Here is a 27,675-nt window from a genome sequence, read left to right on the forward strand (position 1 = left end):
AGTCTGACACTGACCTGCACTGAGTCAATCCCAAAAGGCCTCAAAGCCAATATACCAGTGGCAAGATTGAGAAAGCATCAGAACAGGAAGCAATCAGCTCCATAAGCAGCACATCCAAAGGGAGATCTCAGGAAGCAAAGAGCCTGCTGAGGTGAATTTTGCTTCATGTGGAAGCTCCTGCACAGCAGCTCATACACTGTGGTCAAGGTCAATCCTCACAGTCAATCAGCCTGAGGATCAATCCGACACATAGATGGGCCAACAGCAATGATGACTAAACTACAACAGAAGGGCTTACCTATCTCACACAAGAAATATTCTTGGAGCACCAGTTAATGTGATTCCAGAGTGTGCCATGGGTGCCACAGGATACCTACTAGATAAAGCCACCCTACCAAGGCAGAGAGACATAGCAGAATGACTTAATACACAGAAACAAACACAGAGACGTAGTCAAAATGGGGAGACAAAGAAAGATGCCTCAAATGAAAGAACAGAAGAAATCTCCAGAAAAATAATTAAATAAAATGAAATCAAGCAATCTACAGGATACACAGTTCAAAACAGTGGTTATAAGGATGCTCAAGAAACTTGGTGAGAACTTCAACAGCATGAAAAAGAACCTAGAAATCATAAAATAGAACTACTCAGGCCCTGGTCAGTGTTGCTCAGTGTTTACAGCATCACCGTGAGCACCGAAGGGTCATGGGTTTGATTCCCGGTCAAAGGCACATACCTGGGTTGCTGGTTCACACTCTGCCCTCAGTCTGTGTGCATGCAAGAGGCACCCAGTCGATGTGTCTCTCTCACATCGATGATCCTCTCTCTCTCCACCTTTCTCCCTCCCTTCCTCTATTCTACTCTCTCTGAAAAGCAATGGAAGAATATCCTCAGGTGACGATAACAAACAAACAAAGAACCAGTCAAAAGGAAGAATATCTGAAATGAAGAGTACACTTTAAAGAATAAACAGTAGTTTACATGAAGTAGAGGACTCAATTAGTGATTTGGAAACAAGGCAAAAGAAAATAAACAAAACGGCAAAAAGAAAACAAAATTGTAAAAAATGAGGATAGTTTAAGGGACATCTGGGACAACATGCAGAATAACAATATCAGCATCATAGGGATCCCAGAAGGAAAAAAGAGAGACCATGTAAGCATGTAATTAAGATCTTATTTGAAGAAATAATGACTATAAATTTCCCTAACCTGGTGAAGGAAAAAGACACCGAAGTCCAGGAAGTGCAGAGAGTCCCAAACAAGATGAGCCCAAAGAGGCTCACACCAAGATAAATCACAATTAAAGTGGCAAAGATTAAAGACAAAGAGAGAACCTTCAAAGCAGCAAGAGAAAAGCAATTAGTTACCTAAATGCTAGCTCCCAAAAGAATGCAACTGATTTTTTTTTTTTTACTGTTAAAGCCTTCCTTTTTATCTTTTAATTTTATCTTTATTGTTGAAAGTATTATAGATGTCTCTTCCCTCCCCTTAGACCCCTTCCACTCTACACCCACCTCGTCCCCAAACTTTTACTGCACTATTTTCTGTGTCCATGTATTGTGCATATATGCCTATAAATTCTTTGCTGAATCTCTTCCAAAACTCCCCCTTTCCCTCTGATACACATCAGTCTGTTGCATGCTTCACTGACTAAAATTATGGAACGCTGCACAAATTTGCACGTCATCCTTGTGCACGGGCCATGCTAATATCTAGTAAGTGAGTACTGTAACTGATTTCTCAACAGAAACATTTCAGGCCAGAGGCACAGGCAGGACATATTCAAAGTGATGAAAAGAGAGGATCTACAAGCAAGACTACTCTACCCACCAAGACTATCATTTAAAATTGAAAAAGAAATAAAAAGCTTCCTAGACAAGAAAAAGCTAAAGCAGTTCATTAATACCAAAACAGAACTACAGGAAAAGTAAAGGATCTTCTTTAAGAATATAAAAGGAAAAACACACACATAGTTAGAAGGAATGAAATGGTATTAAATACATATCGATGAATCATCACTTTAAATGTCAATTACTTGAATACTCGAATCAAAAGACAAAAGGTAGCTGACTGAATAAGAATAGAAGACATATATATTCTGTCTACATGAGACCCAACTAAGATGAAAGAAACATGGAGACTGAAAGTAAACGGATGGTAAAAGATATTTCATGCAAATGGGAAAAAAAGCTGGGGTACCAATACGTATATCTGACAAAATAGGCTTTAAAAAAGAGGTTATAATAAGAGACAAAAAGGACACTACACAGTGATAAAGGGATCAATCCAACAAGAGGATATAACCCTTGTAAAGATTTATGCACAAATATAGGAGCACATAAATATATAAAGCAGCTACAGAATCCACAGTAATTCAGTTACAGGAGGAGATTTGAACATCCCAATTGACATAAATAGATAGGCCTTTCAGAAAGAAAATCAACAAGGAAACACCCATCTTAAATGACACACGAGACCATATGGATTCAATGGATATTTTCAGAGAATTTATCCTCAAAGAAACACAATATACTTCAAGTGCACAGAGAATATTTTCTAAAATAAACTGCATGTTAGGACACAAAACAAGTTTCAATAAATTTATGGAAACTGAAATCATATCAAGCATCTTCTCTGATTAATTTTTAGTGTATAATACTAAAAGTTAATTACAAAATAAACTGAAAAACACAGAAACACATGGAGACTGAATAACATCTAACTGCCCTGCTGGGTTGCTCATTTGGTTGGAGCATAGTCCCATACACCAAAGGTTTGAGGGTTCGATTCTCTATGAGGACACATACCTAGGTTGTAGATTCGATCCCTGGTGTGGGCACGTATGGGAGGCAGCGGATCAAGGTTCCTCTCTCTCTCTAAGAATCAATAAATACATATCCTCAAGTGAAGATTTAGAAAAATTAAGTAGCATTTAACTAAACTATCAATGGGTTAACAATTAGATCAAAAAAGAAATCGAAAGGTACCTTGAGACAAATGAAAATGAAAACACAACAACCCAAAATATATTAAATACACCAAAAGCAGTTCTAAGATGGAAATTCATATACCAGTATTCCTCAAGAAATAAGAAAAATTTTAGTAAACCATCTAACATTATGCCTAAAAAAATGTCAAAAAGAATAACAAACAATGCCCAAATTGAGCAGAAGGAAGAAAATAATAAGACCATAGTGGAAATAAACAAATAAAAATTTTAAAAATCAGAGAAAAGATCAATAAACCAAGATCTGGTTTTCTTTGAAAAAATAAGCAAGATGATAAACCTTTAGCCAGATTCATCAAGAGAGAAAGGACTCAAATAAACAAAAGCAGGAATGAAAGAGTAGGAACTGACAGCAAAGAAATACAAAGGATTATAAGAAAAGATTATGAACAAGTATATTCCAACAAATTAGATAATCTAGAAGAGATAAATTCCTAGAAATATACAATCTTCTAAAGCTGTACAAAAAAGAAATAGAAAATCTGAATAGACTGATTACAGCTAATGAAATAGAAGCTGTAATAATTAAAATAAAAAACAAAACTTCCAACAAGCAAAAGTTCTGGACATGATGTCACAGGTAAATTTTACCAGATATTCAAAGAACTGACACCAATCCTTCTCAAACTATTCCAAAAAACTCAAGACGATGGAAGACTCCCAAGCTTATTTTATGAGGCCAACATTATCCTAATTCCAAAACCAGATAAATACACTAAAAAGAAAGAAAATTATACTATACTATCCCTGATGAACATAGATACAGAAATCTTGAAAAAAATAGTAGCAAACTGAATTCAGCAATACATTAAAAAGATCATACACCATGATTAAGTGAACTTTATTCCTAGGATACAAAGTCTGTCCAATATCTGCAAATCAATTTACATGACACACATAAATATGAACAAAACGAAAGGTAAAACTATATGGTCATATCAAGAGATGCAGAAAAAAATTTCACGAATTCCATAACCCATGTATGATAACAACTCTCAGCAAAGTATGAACAGATGGAACATATCACAACATAATAAAGGCCACATATAACAAACACACAGCTAACATCACACTCAATGAAGAAAAACTGCAACAGTTTCCCTTAAGATCAGAACCAGGACAGGGATGTCCACCTTCACCACTCTTATTTAACATAGTACTGGAAGTCCTAGCCAGAGTCATCAGACAGTAAGAAAAAGTAAAAGGCCATAGAATTGGAATGGAATAAGTAACTGTCATATAATTTCCTAATGACATGTTACTATGTATAGAAAAGCCTAAAGATTACACCAAAAAACCTACCAGAACTGACAAATGAATTCAGTAAAGTAGCAAGATACAAGATAAATATCCAGAAATCAGTTGCACTTTTATATGCCAATAATGAACTATCAAAAAGGCAAACTACAAAACAATCGCATATATAATTGCAACAAAAAATACCTAAGAATAAATGTAACCAAAGAGGTAAAAAGACCTCTGTACTTGGAAAATTACAAGACACTCAAGAAAGAAGGTGAAGAAGATACAAATAAATGGAAGCATATACCATGCTCATGGATAGAAAGAAATAACATCTTTAAAATGTCTATACTACACAAAGCAATCTATAGATTCAATTAAATTCCTATCAAGATAACAAAGATGTATTTTACAGAAGTAGAACAAATAAGCCAAAATTTTATATGGAACAACAAAAGACCCTGAATATTCAGAGCAATTGAGAGAAAAACAAACAAGGTTGGAGGTATCATGCAACCTGATTTCAAACTATACTACAAGCGTATAGTAATCAAAACAACATGGTAATGGCATAAAAACAAGCCTATAGATCGATGGAACAGAATGGAAAGCCCAGAAAGAAACCCACACCTATATGGTAAATTAATACTTGACAACGCAGGAGGGATCAGTCAATGGAGTAAAGTCAGTCAACTCAATAAATGGTGTTGGGTAAATTAGACAGATACTTCCAAAAAATGAAAGTAGACCACCTCCTTACACCATATACAAGAATAAACTCAAAATGAATTATTAACTTAAATTTAAGATTCAAAACCATAAATTTCCTAGAAGAAAACAGGCAGTAAAACCTGGAACATTTCTCTTAGTAATATTATTTTGCTAATAGATTACCTAAGCAAGTGAAACAAAAGGAAAAATAAGCAAATAGGACTACATCAAACGAAAAAGTTTTAACACAGCAAAAGAAAACATCAACAAAATAAAAAGACCACCTACTGATGGGAAAGCATATTTGACAATGATATATCTGGTAAGGGGGTTATTATTCAAAATTTATAAAAAACATATATAACTCAACAGGAAAAATAAAAACAATCCAAATAAAAATGGACAGGGAACCTGAACAGACACTTCTCTAAAGAGGACACACTGATGGACAACAGACATATAAAAAGATGCTCAACATCACTAATCGTGAGAGAGATGCAAATTAAACCACAATGAGATTTCCCCCCACACCTGTCAGAATGTCCATCACCAATAAATCAACAAACAGCAAGTGTTGAGGAGGATGTGGGGAAAAGGGAACACTGCACACTTTTGGTGGGAATGCACATTGGTGCCGTCATTGTGGAAAACATTATGGAGTTTCTTCAAGAAATTACAAAGGGAACTGCTTTATGACTCAGTGATTCCACTTCTGGGTATGTATTTGAAGAAACCCAAAACACGAATTCAAAACAATCTATGCCCTCTGTGTTCACTGCAGTATTATTTACAATCCTCAAGCTATGGAAGCAACTCAAGTGCCCATCAATAGATGAGTGGATGAAAAAGCAATGGCATATTCCTCAGCCATGAAAAGAAATCTTTCCATAGAGTGAAATCTTACCATGTGTGAGAGCATGGATGGACCTAGAGGGGATTATGCTAAGTGGAATAAGTCAGTCAGAGAAATACAAATAGCACATCATTTCCCTTTGCAAAGCGTATGATTTTCTAACCATGATGCTGTACACCTGAGACTAATACAAAATAATATTGAATGTAAACTCTAACTGGAAAAAAGGAATAAATAAGTAAAAATGAAAAAGAGGGGAAGAAAAAGACTGGAACTGGTAGACTGCTTTCAGAAAGCCATGAAGATATTAATAGCACTGTTGTTTTAGGATGTTAGCTTGTAAAATATTTCCAAATAAACATCAGAAAATTACATTTCAAATTATCACGAAGATTATTAAAACAATAGCACATGAAGGCCTACTAATTAGTGAGGAATATGAATTGTTATAGCAAATGTGGATAGAAAAATGAATGTACTTGTATGCCTCATTCAGTTCTCTGCACAATGGAACCTTTAAAAATATTTCTTAATATGTAAACATTATGGGGGCAAAAGAGGTATTGGAAAATGGTGAGAAAGTTCACCAAAACCTTGCAAACTCACATGTCCTTGAGTGTGATGCCCTGGTGGATTTGGCAGAAGCGATAATTCCGTACAACCCAGTCACGCAGATACTTGGCAGCAAGAAGAATGGCTCCCAGAACAATTCTTCTCCAGTTCGTGGGGCAAATGTCGATCTCAGCATAAACTGTAAGTCTTTCTAAGTAAATCTGCAAAAGTAGAACACTGGTCTTTGATTCTAGTTCAGTTTAAGTGCTGCGGTAAGAACCGTTAGGAATGACAGATTTCATCTGTTTTTGACACGCCTTTTACTCTTAGGTTCTACAGAGGCTGCTTGGCCAGCCAAAGCCAGAGGCCAAGTCACAGCTGCAAATCAAATACTTTTGTTGCTTACTTTGCCCATTTTTCTCCAGCCCATTTTTTCGTCACAGGAATGAATGGACACCTTGGCAAAGGGCTTCCTGAAGAAATGTTATTACCATCCCACTTGTAAAGGGCAGCACACCCAGGCCCCGCGCAGATGCTTGAGTGCCTGCCATGTGCACTGCTTCATGCCTGGCTGGTAGTTATGGGGCGATTTTACGTTAACACTTGAATATGTAAATCCCTGGAAATACTGAGCACATTTGTATCTTCTTTACACAGTAACTACTCCTTTTGTGGCACAAGCAGAAGATAAAACCTGGTCGTCAAGAGAGCCCCCCAGTGGCTGCTGTGGGTGCAGCAGGACGGGCAGGACAGACAGGAGCGCTTGAGGCAGGTCCGAGCAGCTGTCAAGTATTCCTGGTCTTAGTGTCCTTGAAAGAAACACACACGCACACAAAGAACACTCCTTTTATATCCCCCAAGCTTCACATCTCCATTATCATTTCATGAAATTCATCGCTGTCTCACACAACCAGAAGCTGAGTCAATTCTGTTGGTTTCAGGTGGTAACACAGCTGCCAGTGTCTCTCCCTGGTCCTCCTCTAAACCTGCCAGGTAGCTGGCGAGGTTTCATGATTTCTTTCACATATTCGATGTCTATTCCACAAAGAACTGGGTGAAGTTAACAGCTAAATAAAGGCTATAGAGGCAAGCGGTGCCTTGTTACCCCAAAGGATGCTTTGTAGAAGAGCATGTGTGCCCTCTGACAAAAAGAAGAAAGTCCCACTTTAAAGAGTATATTTACTGTCTGAGGTTATCAGATTGACAGCTCAGATTTACCAAAGGTATTGAAACTCAACTGTATTTAAAAAAACAAACGGTTATTGAACATTATGTGTTCTTAGTGAAAGTTTCCAACAATCTTCCAAAACTCAGGTCTGTCAGGTATTTTGAGAATGAACTTATTTACAATGTTCAACTTTCTACTTTATGGGAATTATTAGAGGCACTTACACAACGTTGGCAATCTCGCAACTTCCCATCACCTTCACCGGCAGATGTGCTATGTGGCACTATTCATTCATTTATACCACTTGCCCCCTATGTCGGTGGAATTGAGATTTCTCTTCTCACTGAAACTCTTCTATCAGAGAAGTCATTCCCATCCCACTTTTGAAGAACAACTCCCACAATTGCCTCTCTCTGACAAATCCTCTGTCCTCAGGAGACTGCCCTCAATGTGAATGTGTTTATGTTGTTCCCCTCCCACCCCCTGCAACCCCAAGACTGCTTCCTCACATTGTTCACAGGAAATGCCCTGATGAGGCTTCTCATCTCCCATTCTCTCCTTAACCCACTTTAGTCTGCCCCTGGCACTGACACTCTACTGAAAGCATTATTGCTAAGGCCATGGGTGCCTTCAGGCATACAAACCGGAGCTCTTCATCCCCCCTCCCCAAGCACTCCCTAACATCATATAGGGCACTGTCCTGGTCTAGGTGCTTGGCCAAAAACTTCCAATTGAGTTACCCTGCTCCAATCAGTAAGCAATTCCTGTCATCTCCACCTGTCATTGGAAATCAGGCTGCTATCTCTTCTATTTGTCACTTCTCACCTGTGTCACTGTTATTTGCTCCTGACTTCTTGGTCTCCACTCGGACTCCCAGCTACAGTCTCTTCTCCCCAAAAGTAGCCAGGACGGCCTCTAACTAAGAGCACTTCTCTCCCCTGCTCAATATCTGACAAAGGATTCCCATCAACCAAATAAAAATGGAACTTCTTCCCATGGCCTGCTAGCTACAAAACCCTGTAATATACGACTTGTCCTTCTATGGCCTCATGTCCCACATTCTTTCCTTCATTCCACTCGCGCAGCACAATGGCCATACCTCACTGTTCCTCAGTCACAAAAAACACATTCCCATCTCACAATCTTGCACTTGTCCCCTCTGCCTGTAAGGACAGAGCTCCTCATCTTTCCAGTTCAGTGAGGTCTCTCCATCCTCAGCACTTAGATCTGTAAGGACTATCACACTAAAGGGAGAAGGGCCCAGGAATGGCTTAGAGTTGTGGCCAAAGGAGAAAAAAACAAAAAGAAGTCAAGATAAGTGAGGTTCAAGAGAGAGAGTGTGGTGAAAATGCTAAATGCTGCCAAGAAGTTGCTCATTCCATAAATATCCACTGAATACCTATTCATGTCACTGTTCTATCTTCTGTACACTTTTTATTCACATGCTTTCTCTGCATTTGAACAGCTAATCCTAATTCCCTACCTCTAGCTCAGATCCATGCTCTAATTCCATGCATTCGAGTGATTTCTAGAGACCTCCACTCTGCTGTCTCGCAGGTGCATCCAGCTTAACTCGTCTACAAAAGACCCGCCTCCTCCCACCCAGATGCTCTCCCTCCTGTATCACTTGCTCCCCTCATGGGAGCCCCACTCCTGCCTTTCTCCAGCATGTGCTAAGCACTCCAAGTGGCTGGTAGCTCCATGAAAAGTCCTGCATCTGACCCATTGCCCATTCAGGGGTCTCTATTCAGAAGCACAGGCTGCCTCTCCAAGGTTTGAACTGAATACTGAAGGAGGCGGCACTGACCTAAGGAATCTTTCCCTCCAGACCAAGCAGTAGACTTTCCCCTTTAGGTTTGCTGGAGCAGGAATTAGTACAATCCCATTACTTCTCACTAGAATAGGACCACTTATTCCAGATGATAAAATCTGACCATAGGAATTCTGTATGAATGACACAAAGGTCCTCACACAGCTGTAGCTTAGCAGGCAACTAGCAAAGCCTTGTCAGGCACCACTGCACGCCAATCCTGGGCAACTTCACAGGCAGGCACGAGAGGACAGCAAGGATGGGTGAACACCCATCATCCAAGGAACAGAGAATTTAGGGCTTTAGTTCCCAATCAGGACACACATTAGAACTGCCTGGGGAATACAGCCTGGGACTCAGCTTAGACCTACACTGAACCGGTCACTACCTGGGGCCCACAACGTTCTGTTATTGCCAACATCCTGCCCCATCAGCACACCTTGTAGGTGTGCACATGTGTGCAGTGCATGTGCGCATGTCTCCTGAGGTGTGGAGGGAGAAAGAGGAAACCTCTCCTGCTGCCTTTAATAGCAAGTGTTTTAGGATGAGAAAAGCAAGGGCATTTCAAATCATGATTATTAAGCTCAAATGTGTGTATTTCACCTCCTTTGATAGGTTTCCCTTAATAAAGTTCTGAAAGAACTATCTTACCAAAGTTGTTATTGAAAATTCAGCTGTTAGATTTAGGTCATTGAAAAAAGGCCGAATGAATCCGTAAATAGTTTCAGGATCAGGATTACGATCGAAGTTTTCCTCTGGAACCGCTTCCTGCTGAAAGGAGGAAAAATGCAATGTCACTATCCACTGAAGAAAAACAAAAAGTGCTTTCCTGAGAGCCGTCTCCTACCTGTGCCCACGTGCCCCTGAAAATAATTTTGATTGGGTGACATGTCTTTTAGTCTTTTAAATATAAACAATGGGACTTTAAAAGACAATATTCAATACTGACACTCATTTAACATAAATGCAGGCACAACCTCAGAAAAGTTACATGTTCCTTTTCACCTTCCCCATACAGAATTCTATGTAAATGTAAGCTATCTTTAGGCTCAAAGGACTTTTCACCCTCATGTCCTACTTCTCTGCAACCAACTCTGAAAATGTGTTTCCAGTTTCCTGTACCCACAGGGCCCTAAGGCTGTGCCGTGCTAAACAGCAGGCAGCCGTCACATACTGCTCTAGGGCATCAGAAGATGGGAACTGGAAATTTTTTTGCCATTCTAATTAATTCAAAATTTAAATAGTTGTTTAATTTTCTTCACAGAGATCTTTACGTATATGTTAGGTTTATTTACAAATATATTGTTTGATCTTACTGAAAACTATCTTTTAAAAGGATACACGTTTCTGGAGGGGGCATGTTCACTCACCTTAGCTCACCACCTGTACAAAGCTGAAGCTCAGTTCTTACTGACCTATTTCCTATACAACATTTCCTTTGTAAAATAATTAGGTAGAACATGAGATGAGGAAGAAAACCAAAGGAAGATACTTTTGACTTCAAGCTGGAGAGAGTAATTTTCTTCTAGTGATTAATTTCAAAGCAAATCATCATGAATAAACACAATTGTATGAGAAAGAATACAGCCTCAGTACAACTGATACTTACTGTCAGCGGGTGCAGCCTTTCATCAAAAATGTCCTTGGATCTGTCTCCATCTCTATAAAATAAGAAGGTGATTTTAAAAACAAATCCAGGAATTGCTAATATTTTAGTAACACATCTGCTGGGAATAGAGAGAGAGGTGGAGGGAGAAGCTTAACCTTCGACAGAGTCCTACTAATTCTTCTTAGATTCCGTAAGAAGTTTCTGGCCTCTTTTTACCCAGCACATCCAATTCTGTGAAATCTTCTCTACAGTGAGCAGCCAGAGCTGCCTCTCCAGGCGCTGACCCTCCGACAGGCGACGCTGGTCACCCCGACAGACTCCATCTGCCGCCTCGCCCTGGGCCACACAGGAGCGCGTCACGGAGCAGGAGCGGGCCATTCATGTGAATACGAGACTCATGTTTCCCAGTTTCGCTTCTCTTGTTAGTTTCCTATATTATATTATTATTGTGTGTTTCTTCTTTTTTAAACAGTTTGAGTTAAAAACTTGCCTTTTTATTTTAAAAATGACCAGTTATTGGTTTTAGAGAGGAAGGGGGAGAGAGAGGGAAAAACTCACATTGAAAGGCTGCCTCCTGCACACGCCGAACTGGGGATCGAACCTGAAACCCAGGAACGTGGCCTGATGGAACCGAACCCACAACCTGGGCATGGGCCCTGACTGGGAATGGAACCTGCCCCCTTGGGGCCATGCTCCAACTGAGCCGCACTGGCCAGGAAAACCAGTCTTCATTATTTTTAAGTTTAATTTTCCACACAGTGGTTCCCCAAATGTGTTTTGCAGGCCTTTGGGGTTCCCCTAGACCAGTTTCAGGAGACATGTGAGGCCCAAAACTGTTTTTATAGAAATCCTAAGGCATTGCCTGCGTCTATACTGACATTGCAATGACTGTATAAAAGAAAAGTCAGTAAAACTGGCTTCTGAGCCTGAGTCAAGGCAGGGGCACCGCCCTGTGCTAGGAGTCACTCTGTTCCTCACGGCCACTGGCTGAAAAACAAATTCTGCGTCACTGGAGAACATCCTTGACAAAGCAGTAAGGATGGTGTTATTAAACGCTGATTCTTATTTATATCTGAGTAAGGGGGAAGTATGCATTAAGCACTTCTGCATACCGAAATGTGGTTGTTAAGGAAGAGCAGTTGTGACTTAGTTGTGAGCTGAACAACTGACTTTTTTCATTAAATAACATCTTTATTTGATAGTTTTAACTGTCAGTCTCTCAAAACTGAAAAGTAAGCATGTCACTTCAAGGAAAACAACTTGTATATTTGCTACCAGTGACGCAATTCAAGCTATCAAGCTAAAAATCAAGACTGGGGAAAACTTGTACCTTTTTTGTGTGAGCCTGACAGCTTTTCAATACTTAAGGGACTTTCAGGGAAGACTGGTGGTGATATGATGCTAACTAACAACAGTGAATTTTAATACTGTATAAAGTAATGTGAACCAATACTTTCCAAATGACCAATGCATAATATTATCATGAAATTATTTACAATAAAAAGATTCATTCAGCATACAAGATATCTGAATGGATATTAATTTAATAGAGACGTTACTAGAAGTTCATAGATATGGTTTAAAATTCCATTGTGCCCGGCCAGGCGTGGCTCAGTGGTTGAGCGTCAACCTGGGATCCAGGCGATCAGGGTTCGATTCCCGGTCAGGGCACATGCCCGGGTTGTGGGCTACAGCCGATCAATGACTCTCTAATCACTGATGTTTCTATCTCTCTCTTTCCCTCTCCTTTCCTCTCTCTGAAATCAATAAAGATGTATTTAAAAATAAATTAAAAAATAAAATTCCACTGTAACTAATTTAAGAAACCAGCACTTGTGGACTCTGGGTACAGTATCAAAGAATATCCACAATTATCGGAAGGCTTTAAAAATACTCCCTTTCCTAGCCATACATTTAACATGAGGCATGGTCTTCACATTGTTTCTTCAAAACAAATTATCAAGATAACTGAAGTAATCACAAATGACTGAAGACAGGGTATACATGGGATCAGCTGATGTCTATTACCAGACATAAAGAGACTTGCAAAAATGTAAATAAATGACACAATTTCCATTCAATGTTTTTGCTGTGCAAAGTAACTCTCCTTTAGAAAATATTATGTTCATACTACGGTTCCCAATCAGGGGTGTTTTGTCCCCAGGAAGCATCCCGCCCTGGCTGGAGACATGCTCTGTGGTCACCGTGAGGCGCGGGAAGAGTGTGCTGCTGGCATCTAGTGAGGAGGGGCAGGGATGCTGCCAAACATCCTACAACGCACAAGGCAGCCCCCAGAAAAAAGTATTATCTAGCTCAACATTTCAACAGTGCTACAAAAAACCATGGTTCAACATACAGGGGAATTACTTCTAAATTCTCAATTTTAATTTCTAATTTCTAATACAGTAAATATCAGTATAGCCCACATACACAAATATCCTTTGGAATCAATAGCTTAAGGGTTGAGTCCTAAGACAAAAATGATTCACTTTAATAATGTAATAAAAGCACTCTACAGCTTACTCCAATAATGTCCATATATATTACCTAACACTAAAGTTTATATCTTAATCGGTTTACTAGCTAGAATAACAAGACAGGTTTTAAAACTCACCTTTTCTTGATGTGGTAATATATTGCTAATACCAGGCTGTGGAGAGAAAAAAATGGAAGAACTGAGTCCATGTTAGGTCTGAAGACATGTCTTCAAAGGGACTGTGGTGGGGAAGGACCTTCCCAGGGCCCAGTGGCCATGAAATCCTCATTCAGAACAGTTTCTTTCTCATGGGCACTTTTTGCCTTGTTGCAGTTCTCTGGCTTTGAGCAAAATTAGGAAAACCAAAATGCTAGGGAATATGCTGTTAGAAGACATGTTTTGGTTGGTTATTTCAGTATGGAAGTTATTACACATCTCTGCTGTAATTTGCCCTTTGCTCATAGAATCTTTGATCCTGTACAAGATAGATCTGCTTGTACACATGCTTAAATTTAAGCCATACAGTAGTTTTTCCACCCACCCATCTTCCATCATTTGCCTAAAGGTAAATTAAATTCTCTATACCAAACCAAATCATTTAAGATCACTTTTACACAATTGTTAGAAAATTTAATGGCATATATAAGAACCCACAAAATCAACAGGTCTAACTCTCCTAAAACAAGCAGTGCCAACAACGCAGCATAGCAGTATACAGGGTAATATTAATAACATTTATTTCCAAATTAGTTTAAGTGCAATTTTAATGAGCAGATGTATGTCCTCGGGTACTGTGTAAGGTACTGTATTCCTAAGGTATTCGCAGATTCCGTGTAATATGAAACAAAGGAGTACTGTAGATTAAGTTATATGCTTTTCCTCTTTGCTCTCAGTTTCTAAAATGAAACTCAAAATAACTGAGGGAAAGCAAAATTGAATTTTATAACTAGGTCTATAGAATATGAGCACTTGTAAAAAGGCCTGTAACATTGTTAGTATCTAATGGGTACTTCTATAGGGCTTCAGTTTCATCTTCAAATTGATTTTAAAATCAGAGAATTTGAAGCATATAAGCTGAAAAGAACCAAGGAAGTTGTGATGACATTTAATTCAACAACCCATTTTACAGGTAAGGTAACCAAGGTGAAAACTGACTTGCTCAAGGTCCCGGCAATGGTGAGCAGCAGGCCTCTCCCTCCTGCCCTCTCACCAGGCAGTGTGCTGCCCAAGCTTGGCTGTAATTGGGATCCTCAGAGGAGCTTTAAAAACCGTCTGGCTCCCGCCCTGAGATGCTCTGACTTAACGGGCACTGGGTATGACTCTGGGTTGTTTTGAAAGCTTCTCAGGTGATTGCAATGTGAACACATGAATTAGGGTTGAAATCAGGATCACCCTGGATGCTTTTCTCCATATAATGATGCCTCCCATCCTTCCTCAGCTCATCAAAGGCTTGTGAGAGGGAGTGTGCTGGGGGAGGGGACAGGGGCTGCATGTGTTTAGAGACACACATTTTGAAAAAAGCTGCATCCGTAATTCTAATAAGGCTCACCCACCCCATTGGGAACAATGCGCTACGGCCCCATAATAAACATCTTTTCAAAGCCATTCCTAATAATTTTCTCAGTAAACCTTTATTTTACAAATAGTAAATGTACTGATCATTTTCAAAACCTGATGAGAGCAAATTAAAGCTGACTGTACTTCCAAAAATTAGACTGATTTGGTGAAAAAAAGCATAACACCTACTTGTCTGAGCAAGGTTAGTCTTTACAACTACTTTTGAATTATATACTGTAACATCAGAACCTTGAATTCAAAAGAAGCTATGGAATGCAGCCAGAGTGGAGTCATTTTCTTACTCCTGGATTTAGTGTCCTGGCTGCACAAAAAGATTGAATGATTATGTGATAGGTGCCAAAGCTCAGGACTTTAGAGAGGTTTGGGGCTCAATTTTTGATGAAACACAATTTGATCTCAACTACTGTTATAAGTGAGAGAAGAAAGTTACAGTATTATGATTGTGAACTCCCAGTTTTTAATAAAGTAGAAGTTACTGAGAATTTAATTAGTAAAAAAGCTGGTACAAGAGAAACAAAATTAAGTTTATGAACAAATTATATTTTTAGGACTGAAAAATTAGGAATGAGGCTACTAATATTTTCAGGTAGCATTTCCCAAACTGTTCTGGAAAATCAGCTCTCATATCCCAGGGAGACGCTGGTAATGCTCCTTGGAAAACCCCAATGGAATTCAGGAAGCTCTATGTCCTATTTTAATTTTATTTCGCTCTTAAGTAGCTTTAAAGTTTCATCTTAGCATGTTTTAAAGTGCATCTGCAATTGTAAACTATGTAGGGCTCACAGAACTTACTGAATAATTTTCAGCAGCATCATGACACTGTTACGTTTGCTTAAGTATAGACCTGACTGTGGCTGCGTTTCCAAAACTTCACTTATCTAACTTTTTTCTGCTTTGATTTTCTTATATATGGATAGATACAGTATCTTGGAAGTGTATTTATATATCTATATATACATATATAACTAAATTTAATACATGTATAAAGTTAAAACCTCAGTTGAACACATTTTATCCATGAAGAAATCAGCCTTGAGAAGTTGTTCCTTAACCCTGGTTTGGTGCATTTTTCCTGGACGGAAAAGTGAATTCTAATACAGAAATAGTGCAGGAAAAACAGAACAGGGGAAATCTGACCAAATCCAACTAAGTGTAAAGGCAGATGCCCTGGGCCAGTGGGGGCCGAGCTGGTCCTCCTGCCAAGAGCAGCTTCCAGAGTAGCACATGTGGTTTTAGGCCTTTATCTCATAAAGAAACACTTTTCTCTAGAAAGAGTCAATGAGAAGCACCTCGCCTTGCATTTTGTTCAACAATATCTCAGTCACAGTATTTCCTCAGGTAAAGATGAATACTTTTGGGGGGAAATTTATATTTGCTCACTGGCTTTCCCGTCTTCCATGTTCTCAGATTAAAATGGAAATTGAAATCAATAATAATTGATACCAGTTTCTTAACCTGATCAAGGAAAAGAACAATCAAATGAGATCCCATATGGGTAGGACGCCTGTAGCATAAGGTGTCTGTCACTGAGCCCGGGCAGCCTATTTTACTCACCATTGCACACTGATTCTCGTCTCGGGCTGGCAAATTGTGCTGTTGTCTAAAAATATTGTTGAGCATGAGCTATATTTTTCTCTAAGGTGATCTGGAAATACCTGAAGGGGAAGGGGAATAGAAGAAAACATCACAGTAAGTTAAACTTAGAAAAGTGTTTTTTCTTTGTTAAAATATCAAACATGAAAGCTCAGGGGGTGTAAACAGCCTGACCTGTGATATGCTAGGGCAGGAAAGGTCACCCTGGGGCGTGTTCCCCATTTCCAGGAACAAAAGCGTTCTACCCTGGTGACAAACCTGGCCTGTCGCTCCGACTCTGTTCATCTCTGCCTAACTGCCTACTGTATCGGTGCTGCTGTATTTTTATAAACTAATTCAGATGAGCCTTCCTTTCTCATATTATTATAAAGCAGCTTTCAGCATGCTGTCACACTTTCCCATCAGGATCTCCCACAAATACACAAAGACAGGACAGGGAGAACATCTAGCTGATATCTTTTAAAATGCAGAGCATTTAAAAACTGCCACTAGCCAATAATCAGAAATATCTTTATATTATCTAAAACACAATTTTGCCAGTTTCAGATGTCTTACTTCAAAGCCACTTATTCCTCATTAGCCAAAAGTTCCAGAGGGCATAATTTGAAAAGAATCACTCTTTGAAGGAATAAATTTTTTCAAGCTAGAAATATATATAAAATATATATATATATATTTAAATATATCTCTATTGATTTCATGTGTCCTGATCAGGAATCGAATCATGATAGCCTGGATCCTAGGTCGACATTCTACCCCTGAGCCACACCAGGCCGGGCTCAAAGTAGAAATATTTTAACTATACCTAAAACTCTGATGTTTCTTAAGCTATGTAGTTAATCTGTAATTTACTTTTCGGATCTCAAAAAGACAAATGCAGCATAAAATGTGAAAACTCATTTGAATACTTTTATTCTAAGTGGAAGGTCATCTTTTAAGAGCACTGCTATACAAGTGTAATATGGCGTATAAAACACCTTTAAAAAGTCAATTATGACCAAAAACCTATCTACAGGGGGATAAAAAGAAGAGGGAGAAAATGTACCAAAATATAGACTAGTTGGTAAAACTTTAGGTGATATTTGCTCACATTTTCCTCCAGCTAAAATTTTTTTCTACTATAAATGTATATTGTTTGTATTTGAAAATATTCGTGCTAAAACATTGAAAATTTTTAATTAGGCATGGGCTCAAAGCTCCATGGGGTTCATTTAGTAAATCAACAACTTACAGTCTACTGGCCTCATCCAACCAAAGGAACACTGAACACTCTGCCATCAGTCCAGGCCTCCTCCCAACTATTCAGACTTCCCAGGATCGAGTATCTAGTATCCCCCAGAGGGGGCAGAATTAAGCCTCCTGGCAAAGCCTGGGTATACTGGCTGCCAGGTTACTTTCCCCTCATCTTGCTTGAAAATTTAAAACAATTGTTCTTCATGGTTAAAACCTTACTGTTGATGGTTTACAACCTCAAAGAACTACAGTGACAAACATAAAGATAAATGCAAATACAAAAAAAAAAAGAAAAAAAAAGGCACCAAAATACTATGGGAAACTTAGTGTTCACAGGTATCTGAATCCCTGGTTGGTCACTAGAATGGACAGAGACAAAAATCCTGCTGTATCTTCCTTCACTCGGCACAAATGGCAGGACAGATGGACTTTTACAATCTTTGCCAGAGAAGGAAGGGGTTACTTAGTAGACTTAAAGTTCAATAGCAAAGACTAGACAAATAACCAGCCTTGAAGTCTAAGGAGTGACAACCCCAACCTTACTATCAAGTCAAGTACCTGTTGAAATCCTGCCCCCACCCATTGTGCCACTGTCTCATCTTAATCCATTAAAAAATAAAGCTGAAGTTTACTGTTTTCTCTCTACTTTTTCACAAGACACATTTTGGATATTAAGAATTGATGACTTTTAATTAACTTGAAAATTTCTAGCACTTTATGCATTAATGAAAGCTGCTCCATCTATGTTGCACATAAATGGGACAATACGGCAAAATGCATGGTTTGAATAGAATTCTTAACCAAGACTTTGGTAGAAAAGTGTAGTATGCTAATTATAGGGATACCCAAAAATATTTTCTGAATTAATATTATTAATTGTATTGAATTAAAACTTTAAACTTTGATTTACACTTTAAATATAGGTTCTAAGTTTGAGTTAGAACCTATCCATTTGAGATTTGTAAACTCACCACAAATCTATTTCCACTCCCCTTCCTTTCAGAGACATGTCCTGAGAATTAAAGGCATAAAAAAAGCTATACAGAGTATAAGAACAAAGGGGAGGAAGCACAGCCTTGGTGCCCATACAGAGTGGCGGGAAGAGCGGTCAGGAAGCCAGTGTGTCTTACAGAACCCAAGGCAGGCTCAGAATCCGCCCCCAAATTCTTGCAGTGCAGCCCTGTCAGCTGCAAAACTTCTGCTCACTCCTAGTGCTTCCAATTACATAGCAACAGGCGGTCAGGGGCCACCACACATCTGAGGGACGCCAACAAGTAGGACAGATCAAAACAGATGGTGACTATGAACAAGACAGGTAACAGCAAGTGTGGGAGAGGCTGTGGAGACAAAGGAACCCTCGTTCGCTGCTGGTGGAAACATAAACTGGTCCAGCCACTATGGAAAACAGTAGGGAGTGTCCTCAAAAATTAAGAATAGAGCTACCATATGACCCAGGAACCCCCCTTCTGGTTATATACCTGAGAAATTTGAAAACATTCATTTGCAGAAATATATGCACCCCTTTGTTCATTGCAGCATTATCCCCAGTGGCCAAGGCACGGGAGGAAACAAAGTGCCCTCCAGGAAAGGTCTGGATGAAGCAGCTGCGGGGCCCACATACAGCGGAACAGCTCTCGGCCACAAGCAGAGGGAAGCACTGCCACTGCGACAACATGGGTATCATGATGCTCAGCTAAACAAGGAGTCAGAGAAAGCGAAGAGCCCCATGATTTCACTCACGTGTGGGATATAAAACGAAAACTCACAGACACAGACAACAGCACGGTGGGTGCCAGAGGGAAGGGGTGTGGGGGTGGTAAAGGGTAAGGGGCCCGGATATACGCTGAGGGAAGGTGACTTGGCTTTGGGGGCTGGGCACACAGTGCAACATACCGATCATGGATCACAGACATGCACACTTGAAACCTATGTGACCCGATTAACCAATGTCCCCCCAATGAATTTAATTAAAAAACATCTGAACTCATAAACAAAAGTTGAAAACATTTCCTAAAATCTACATGCTAAGAACATCACTTTCTTTAGTGATTACTTTAATAGAGCAACTTAGAACCTATGGTATCAGCAAATGAGTTGTCCTATGTAAAATAAACTATTGCATAAAAAGAAAAGAAAATTAATGGGATTGATAAAATTCAAGAGCAAGTGAAAATATAAAAATAATTCTTAACCTCAAAAAGGCAAAAAATGGTCTTGGTAAAAGAATGAAATGCTTCAGAAAAGAAAAACAGGATGTAAGAGACACTGTACATTAAAGACAAGATGGACAAAACAGAGAATTATAAAAGGGCTGGGGCATAAAAGGAAGGAAATCTCCAGAAGGTAGAAAAAGAAAAAATGGGGGAAAAGAGGGGGGGAAATTAGAGACTCTTGCAGGAATCCTGGCCTGAGAGTTCCAACTTCTTAGTAATGGGAATACTAGAAAAAAGGAATAGAGGATATATGAAAGAATCAAAAACAATTCCCTGAAAGCAGATCAGACCTGTAGCCTTGATGGCCACAATAAAATGGAAACTTACAAACAAAAACATATTACAAATTCCAGAACCCTGGGAACAGAGAGGGTTCTAAAAGTTTCCAGGGAAGAAAGGGATGGGGAAATCTCTAAAATTAATAATATATAATGTATCATCCCATGTCAACAGACTTAAGAGCAACTGTGGTGAGAAAACAGTAGAAATGCCTCTAGTACTGCAAAAATTAATGTCAACCTATTATTCTATATTTTATTAAACAGGAGGCATTTCAGAGGCTAGATCTCTAAAAAATTTCTGCCCATGTATCCCTTTCCAGGAAAAAGTGCTCCAGTAAAACGAGGGAGTATAACAAGACAGGGGAAAACATACCACCTAGGACAGCGATTTTCAACCAGTGTAAGCGCAGCACACTGTGGTGCCACAAGAATTTTTAAAGCATGCAATACCTAACTATTCAGGCAGAGACACTAATCTCTTTTCCCTTAGATTGTCAAATAAAAAATGACAACAGCCAACACAACAAGAGATGTCCAGTGTGTCTTAATCAAAATTATAACTTTTTTTTTTTGTCAGATTGGCAAAAAATATATTTTTTGGTGTGGCACAGAATTTTATTTTATTCATTCATTTTATTTTTTAAAATATATCTTTATTGATTTCCGACAGAGGAAGGGAGAGAGAAAGAGAGAGAGAGAGAAACATCCATGATGAGAGAGTCACTGATCAGCTGCCTGCTGCACGCCCCCCACTGGGGATCAAGCCCGAAACCCGGGCATGTGCCCTGACTGGGAATCGAACCCTGATCTCTGGGGTCATAGGTCGATGCTCAACCACTGAGGCACGCTGGTTGGGCCCACAGAATTTTAGTAATTAGTTTATGTGTGCCGTGAGATGGAAAAGGTTGAAAATCACTGATCTAAGACATAGGGGACCCCACACAAGAGAACAGTTATGTGAGCTCCCAGATGACTTTAAAGAAATATGCCACAAAACAGGCACAGAGCAGGCCTAGGGAAAGCAAGTCTATACTAGACTAGGATAACAAGAGGGGGGAGATTGCTTCCAATAAAACATGGAACTCTGTTTAGGAAATGGAAAATATTTTTGACAGGCCCGTGACAAATGTTACCGAATTTTGGGAAAAAATATTTGTTAGAAAACAAGAAGTGAATATAATCAAAAAATTAATTCCACACTCAAAAAAGTGAAAACTTACTAGGTATTATGTTAATGTAGCGTAAATGTAGTATTTCTGTCTGATAGCCATCTTTCTCTGCCAAATTACTAGATTGTTAGGAACAAAAAAATTTATTTTGAAAGCAGGGAGACCAGCCTACTTGCTGCATCTGGCTGTGTGAGGTCATGGTGACTAGGAAGAAGGGGTTGGGATTGTCCTGGAGAAGTGCTCAAGTTTCAGTCACATAGGGGTCCCAAAAATGTATACACACTGTATCAGCTGCTAAAACACTAGATTTTCACTCCTTTCCAGGTTTAACTGATTTGAAATAATGGGGGGAGACAGACTAAGCTTTGAGCAGAGAAAACTTATCCTAACAACCCACTAGACCTTCTTTCATAGGGATTCATAAAAGATAAAGTTTACAGTACAGAAGCAGCAACAGTCAACAAATTGAGGGAGCAAAATACAGAACCAAATAATTCTTGCTGTTTGCGATTCCATTGCTTTGCCTTATCATCTGTGCCTGGACCAGAATGGTCATCAGTTTGAAAACAGGAACTGACCAAAAAATGATTCACTTCTGTAGATTCTTTCAAATTCTGAAACTGAACTATATGTTAATAAACACTGACTTGATAATCATTCAATGTGCATACACATCTTTTGAGACATTCTGTATTTGAGAAAAAGAATGAAGGGTATACAAGAAAGAGGCACAGCCACAGAACTATATGGCTCAGCAGTAAAAAGTATTTACATAATATAACAGTGTAAACATTGATTCTGATTTAATAAAAACCATGTTACATGTTGAGAGGATGGGGGGGGGGGGGGAGAAGGCCATGCTGCATTTGAGAAAGCTAAGTTTTCAGCTGCTATGACAATAAGTCAATAGATGGTGTTAAAAATTGACTTAGCTAGTATATTGTTGTTTATTTTGTAAAAAACAAGATTAAAAGTTTAGGTAAAAATTTAAGGCAGATCTTTCTATCACAACCATATTATTGAAATTTAACTTAAAGGTCAGAACCCCTTAAAAAATGGGGATTACTAAGCCAAAAATTTTCCTGAATATGTAAGTTTGATAATTAAGATAACAGAAGTGATTTAGAAAATCTACCAAAAAAGGGACATGCCGATGACACTGGGTCCATTATATACTTTTAAAAATCATGGTACACAATTTAATTCATATTATTAATTTCTTACTTAACTTTTCAAGTGTTTACTTACATGGTGTGAAGAGCTGTTCCTCCTCTTTCCTTGCACTAAGAATAAAATGAATAAGTGATCAATGCAGATACAAATGCCTCAGGGAAATAAAGTTATGATTCCCTGACAGATACCAACACACAAAATAAGACAGATTTCACTCCATTTCCTTTATCACTTCTTGACAATTGATAACTTAAATCACTTGGCAAGAGGAGTCCCATAAAGTAAAACTTTATCCTATGTTTTACTGTTTTGACCTAAGAGAGATTCTGTATTGGTACAAATCAAAGCCGCTCCATGTACTGAAGAAAAGGCAAAGCTAATTAGGCCGGGTGAGAATCAGCTAATGAACAAGTTTAACTGCTGCATCTCTGAGCCACTGCTCAGCCCTGGTTCCTAATTCTGCATTTACACCCACTTTACTTGAGTCACCAGCATCTAGCAGTTGATGGCTCTAAGAACCAGTTTCTGGCCAGGCCCCTGGAAGCATCCTGCACCACTGACTGGTAACCACCTGGAATATCTTACAAAGGATCCCATCTAGTTTAAATTGTAAAATGAGTGTGGCTAACGTAACTAAACACCTACAACACAAAATTGTTTTGCTCTCAAAAAGATATGAAAAAAACCAAAAGCTCCAAAGAGGGTCCTGGGCTGCACTTTGTGCCCCCCGCTGCCTCCTCGAAGGTGGGGCGGGCATCACAGGCACCTTCCTAGGACTGAAGGCAGCTTTTCCTTTACTGTCTCCCCCTTTCTACATGAGAGCAGCCTATGGTCCCAGAAGAAACCGAAATACAACAATCCTACCGAAAACGATCAGCTCCAGAAAGTCAAAATGCACACGTACCATGAAAAGGCATCTTAAAAAGCCCCACTGTTACTGTGCTGCGTTAATTCAGATACACTGGAGCCTGCCCTTCTTGTGCCTCTGCTGTCTAATCAACTGAAAGCTTGATCTGTGAGCCTTTTTAAGCAAGTAAACATGATTTAACATAACATTAAGGAAAATAAGCAGGCAAGCAGTGTGATAAAATCCTACAGTTCTGACTCTTTTCCTAAAACAAACAGGGCACAGGAAGCTGACACTAGTTTCCCTGCTGATGCTGAGCTTCTGGGGCCCTGCAGGCCTGTCTGCTCTGATGCCCCCGGGCAGCCCTGCAGCAGGTGAGGGAGCTGGGAGGAGCTGGAAAGTTCTAGATGTGGGGAGGATGGAGCATTTGGTTGAGCGCTATGTAAAATAAAGCCAAAATCACAAATTCAATCCTCATACATAAACAACTGATTTTTTTGATTTGTTCAAATAAAAACCTAACTGTGACCTAAATTCTATCTTGACTTACCATGCATTTGATATTTCTTTAGGAAAATTGTCCTTGCCCTGGGATGGTAGGAAGGGATTAACTGTAAATACCACTCTGTATAAGAAGAGAAATAAGCATACTGATTTAGTTGAGTAGAAAAATACAAAATTTAAAAAATAGCTATACATCCATTTTAATCACTTAAACGAAGTTGAAAGAGGCTTTTTTTTGTTTTCATTTTTTTTTAAATATATCTTTATTGATCTCAGAGGAAGGAAAGGAGAGGGGGAGAGAGAGAGAGAAACGTCAATGATGAGAGAGAGTCACTGATCGAGCCTGCAACCCGGGCAGGTGCCCTGACCCGGAGTCGAACCCTGATCGCCTGGATCCCAGTTAGACGCTCAACTGCTGAGCAATGCCTGGCCGGGCAAAAAAGTTTTTAAGTAATGGTAACAAAACAATTTTAGTGAAGGCAACAACATAAAAATTCTACCGGGGTTATTAAAAATTGCAAGATCTTTCTAGATAGGAGGAATCAACCCAGGCTATATCTTAGACTTTTTTTAAACTTGCACATAAGTAATCTAATTTAAATTAGGGTATCATATATGTGCTTTCCCCCTTCCACTTATCAATTAGAAATATAGTCACTCTCTTATGCTGATATTACTAGCTCATTCCAGAAACAGTCTGAAGAAGCAAGTTACACTGTGGCCAATTAGCGACAGATGCAAGCTAATACATCAAATAGGCCCAAATCAAGTGAGCTGCTTTTGGAAAATGTTCTTTACACACGTAGGCTGATTCTAACTCCATTCAGATAGTGAATTTACTTAGTCAGCTGAGGCTTACTTGGGGCTGTTCATCGTGGCGCATTTTAAAGGACAGCATAAGAGCTCAGTGCTCTAATCTATAGGAATAGTTTCATGACAGTGACTTTTTATACTTTTGACAAAGTGAAAAGTTCTGCCCTCAATTTCCAAAGCTAAACTCTCACTTCTTCCTTCCATGCCCCATGATTAATTTGGGTCTTCAATAAGAATTCTTTCTCGGCCTGATCATAGGGCTGCTTGCAAACATGAAATCTGCTGTGAACACATAAAGTCAGTCCCCTGCAGCGCACCTTGCACCGAGGTGGGATAATCTTCTACTTAGGCAAGAATACCAAACACGTACTTGAATTTTAATAACACAAAGTTTCCCACTATATGCGATTATAAAGTTGTCATTTAAAAAAACAAACCCTATGATAGGCCTTAGCAATGTCCATCTCAAACCATTTAACCAAACTTGTAAGAAAGTGGACCAAGGTCCTGATGGAATAATGGTACAGGCGACATTCCCCACGTCACGAAATAATGGGCCTGTTTTTAAAAGGGCATTTGGAGGTCAAATATAAATAGACTATACCCCTGGTTCTTGGAGAATCAAAATGTTCACTGATATGTTAAAACTATAGTAATGAATAAAGTCTAACATCATGTCCAAATGTATTTACCTAGAATACTTTCCCCTCCAAGTAACACAGTTAGAATGTTGCCCAAACGTCATTGGGGACTGGCTGGTTAGCAGACATCTGAGCTGTCGGCTTTGACAGTCCCGCCAGCAGAGAAATTAAATAACTGAACCAATTGCCTTGTGCTTCAAGGAAGCTCCTTCCCTGAATTTCAAGTTTATTAAATTGCTTTTGAAGACACTATTCTATTCAACATTTTTTTGTAAAAAACTCATACAATTATTTTAATGGATTTTCCCCACATATTTGAAAAATGAGACAATGTGAGCTATTTGGAAAAATAACTCAGTTGTGCACAAAGTGAGAGGCAGAGACTATCAGAGCAGCCTGTAACCTCCAGCTGCTGAGAGAATGCAAGACTATTTCCTACCAAAAATAATGCAAATATACTGAATTTGAATAAAAAATAACACATTTGCATAAGTAGCCATGTTTGTATAGATGCCTATGCCATGATATAGCTAAATTAGTAATTTCACTGGAAAGCCCAAGAAAAGTATGTACTTCAGTCAAGGAAGCAGTAGGCTTACACACACACACACACACACACACACACACACACACACACACACACCCACCCCCCCCCCACCCCCAAAACAAGATGTGCTGCTATGGCTCTAAATATAAAAATCAAGAAGGCTGGAATGAAAGAAATGACAATATGCAGAAAAAACCAAAATTAGCTCAAGTAACAAACACAAAGCTGGAGCTTCCCCTACCCTACACCCAGTTCTAGGGCAGGCACATGTCCCAGGGCTGGCCGATCAATCCCAGCTGGTCTGGCACCTCCCAGGAACCTCAGAGAAAGGCAGAGCTGACCTCTAGGATCCTTAGGGCCTCTGGAGCTCTGGGCGTTGACTTTACCAGCATGAGGAGGAAGCCTTTTCAGGAGAAATCCCCAGGAGCAGAACTGAGACGAGTTCTGAGAAGCTCATTTAATTCCTGAATCAAGGAGTACCTTGGTTTTTACTCTGTGAACTCTGGTCATACAAGTCAATGGTTTTAAACTTTTGAATCTCCTTAGAAAAGCTCTTTAAAATGAAATGACTAGACCAAAAGGTTAGGTCGTTTTTATGGCTCAATGCATACAACTAAGTTGCTTTCTAAAACAGGTGAGGGCATGCAAGAGTATAATGCCTCCAAACATACCAGTTTTAGCTTCTACTCCAGCTTTAATACTTAAACAAATCCTAGTTATGTGAATGAGGAACCTCACAGTGTCTCTAATTTGCATTTCTTTGGTTATATAGTTTGACCACAGTTAACAGTGTTATTTCCACTTTGGTGAGTTGCCTTTTGTTTACAGGTACTGTATGTATTGTGCCCACGAGAACCCTAAGGTTATTAATTTGCATGAGCCTTTCATAAAATATTTACTGTTTATAGCCTCCAACAATTTTATATATATATAACTTTCACTTTCTGCTAATGACAAATACTGCATCACTATTTTATAGTGTGGTTTTAAGCAGCATTTTTCAGAAAGACTGATTTCAATTTATTCCAATTAAATAGAAATGTCAGAAGTTTCTAGGCCAACTGCTGGGCACCTGTTTACTTAAGGTTCCTGCATGTACTGACTGCTCTATCCCTATACTACACATTGTATTTACTATACATTGTATTAGTTTCCTGACCCATAACATGAAATTTAGACTCTAACAAGTGGATTATACACTAATGATTTTCTCTCTCTGAGTCTGCACTTTCCCCCCAGGCAGGTGGCTCCTTCCCCCTGGCCTGGAGCTGGCTGCCCCACCCAAGGGCACAGGGTGAGCCCCTGGGGCCCCCAGGCTGCTGCTCCTTGAGCCTTGCTTCCTAGGAAGCCTCCGCCCGTCCCAGCTCTGGCTTCCAAACCCCCTCTGCAGCGGCCTCGCCTTGGATCTCAGGGCTGCCTTGTTGGAGTCCTCAACACGTGTCAGTGACTGTGACTGAGACGTGACAGTTCCCACAGTGAAGTACACCGTTCTTCCATTATGTATTTTTAAAGGTACTTTGCGCAGTGTCTTCGACTTTTAGGAACATTCCTGAGTAACAATTTACCTCCATTTCATCTCAAATTATGGAATGTTACTGTTTTAACCCTGAAGTTTAATTACTCTAATACACTGGAAAAAGGGTGTATGAAAAA

General features: G+C 39.3%; 2 protein-coding genes across 5 annotated transcripts in view; one reads left to right on the plus strand and one right to left on the minus strand.

Annotated features, from left to right (window-relative positions):
- The window catches only part of LOC308567816 (putative ankyrin repeat domain-containing protein 26-like protein), a gene marked incomplete at both ends in the record, with an annotated part of 466,689 nt that overhangs the window by 342,079 nt on the left and 96,935 nt on the right, over positions 1–27,675 (plus strand). The window lies entirely within an intron of this gene.
- LOC308557893 (cyclin-Y-like protein 1) overlaps positions 1–27,675 on the minus strand; it is a 68,041-nt gene that overhangs the window by 11,477 nt on the left and 28,889 nt on the right. For all 4 annotated transcript variants that reach the window (XR_013998907.1, XM_081138810.1, XM_081138809.1 and 1 more), the window contains exons 6-12: positions 24,068–24,142; positions 22,746–22,780; positions 16,563–16,663; positions 13,569–13,604; positions 10,955–11,006; positions 9,997–10,116; positions 6,422–6,588 (exon numbers count right to left, since the gene is read on the minus strand). Coding sequence is in view for 3 of the 4 variants with exons in the window: in XM_081138810.1 (XP_080994936.1) it covers positions 6,422–6,588; positions 9,997–10,116; positions 10,955–11,006; positions 13,569–13,604; positions 16,563–16,663; positions 22,746–22,780; positions 24,068–24,074 (518 nt within the window). In the remaining variant the exon portion in view is untranslated. The remainder of the gene's footprint in view (positions 1–6,421; positions 6,589–9,996; positions 10,117–10,954; positions 11,007–13,568; positions 13,605–16,562; positions 16,664–22,745; positions 22,781–24,067; positions 24,143–27,675) is intronic.

The sequence above is a fragment of the Miniopterus schreibersii genome (genome assembly GCF_964146895.1).
Source record: "Miniopterus schreibersii genome assembly, chromosome: 1".
Taxonomy (NCBI): domain Eukaryota; kingdom Metazoa; phylum Chordata; class Mammalia; order Chiroptera; family Miniopteridae; genus Miniopterus; species Miniopterus schreibersii.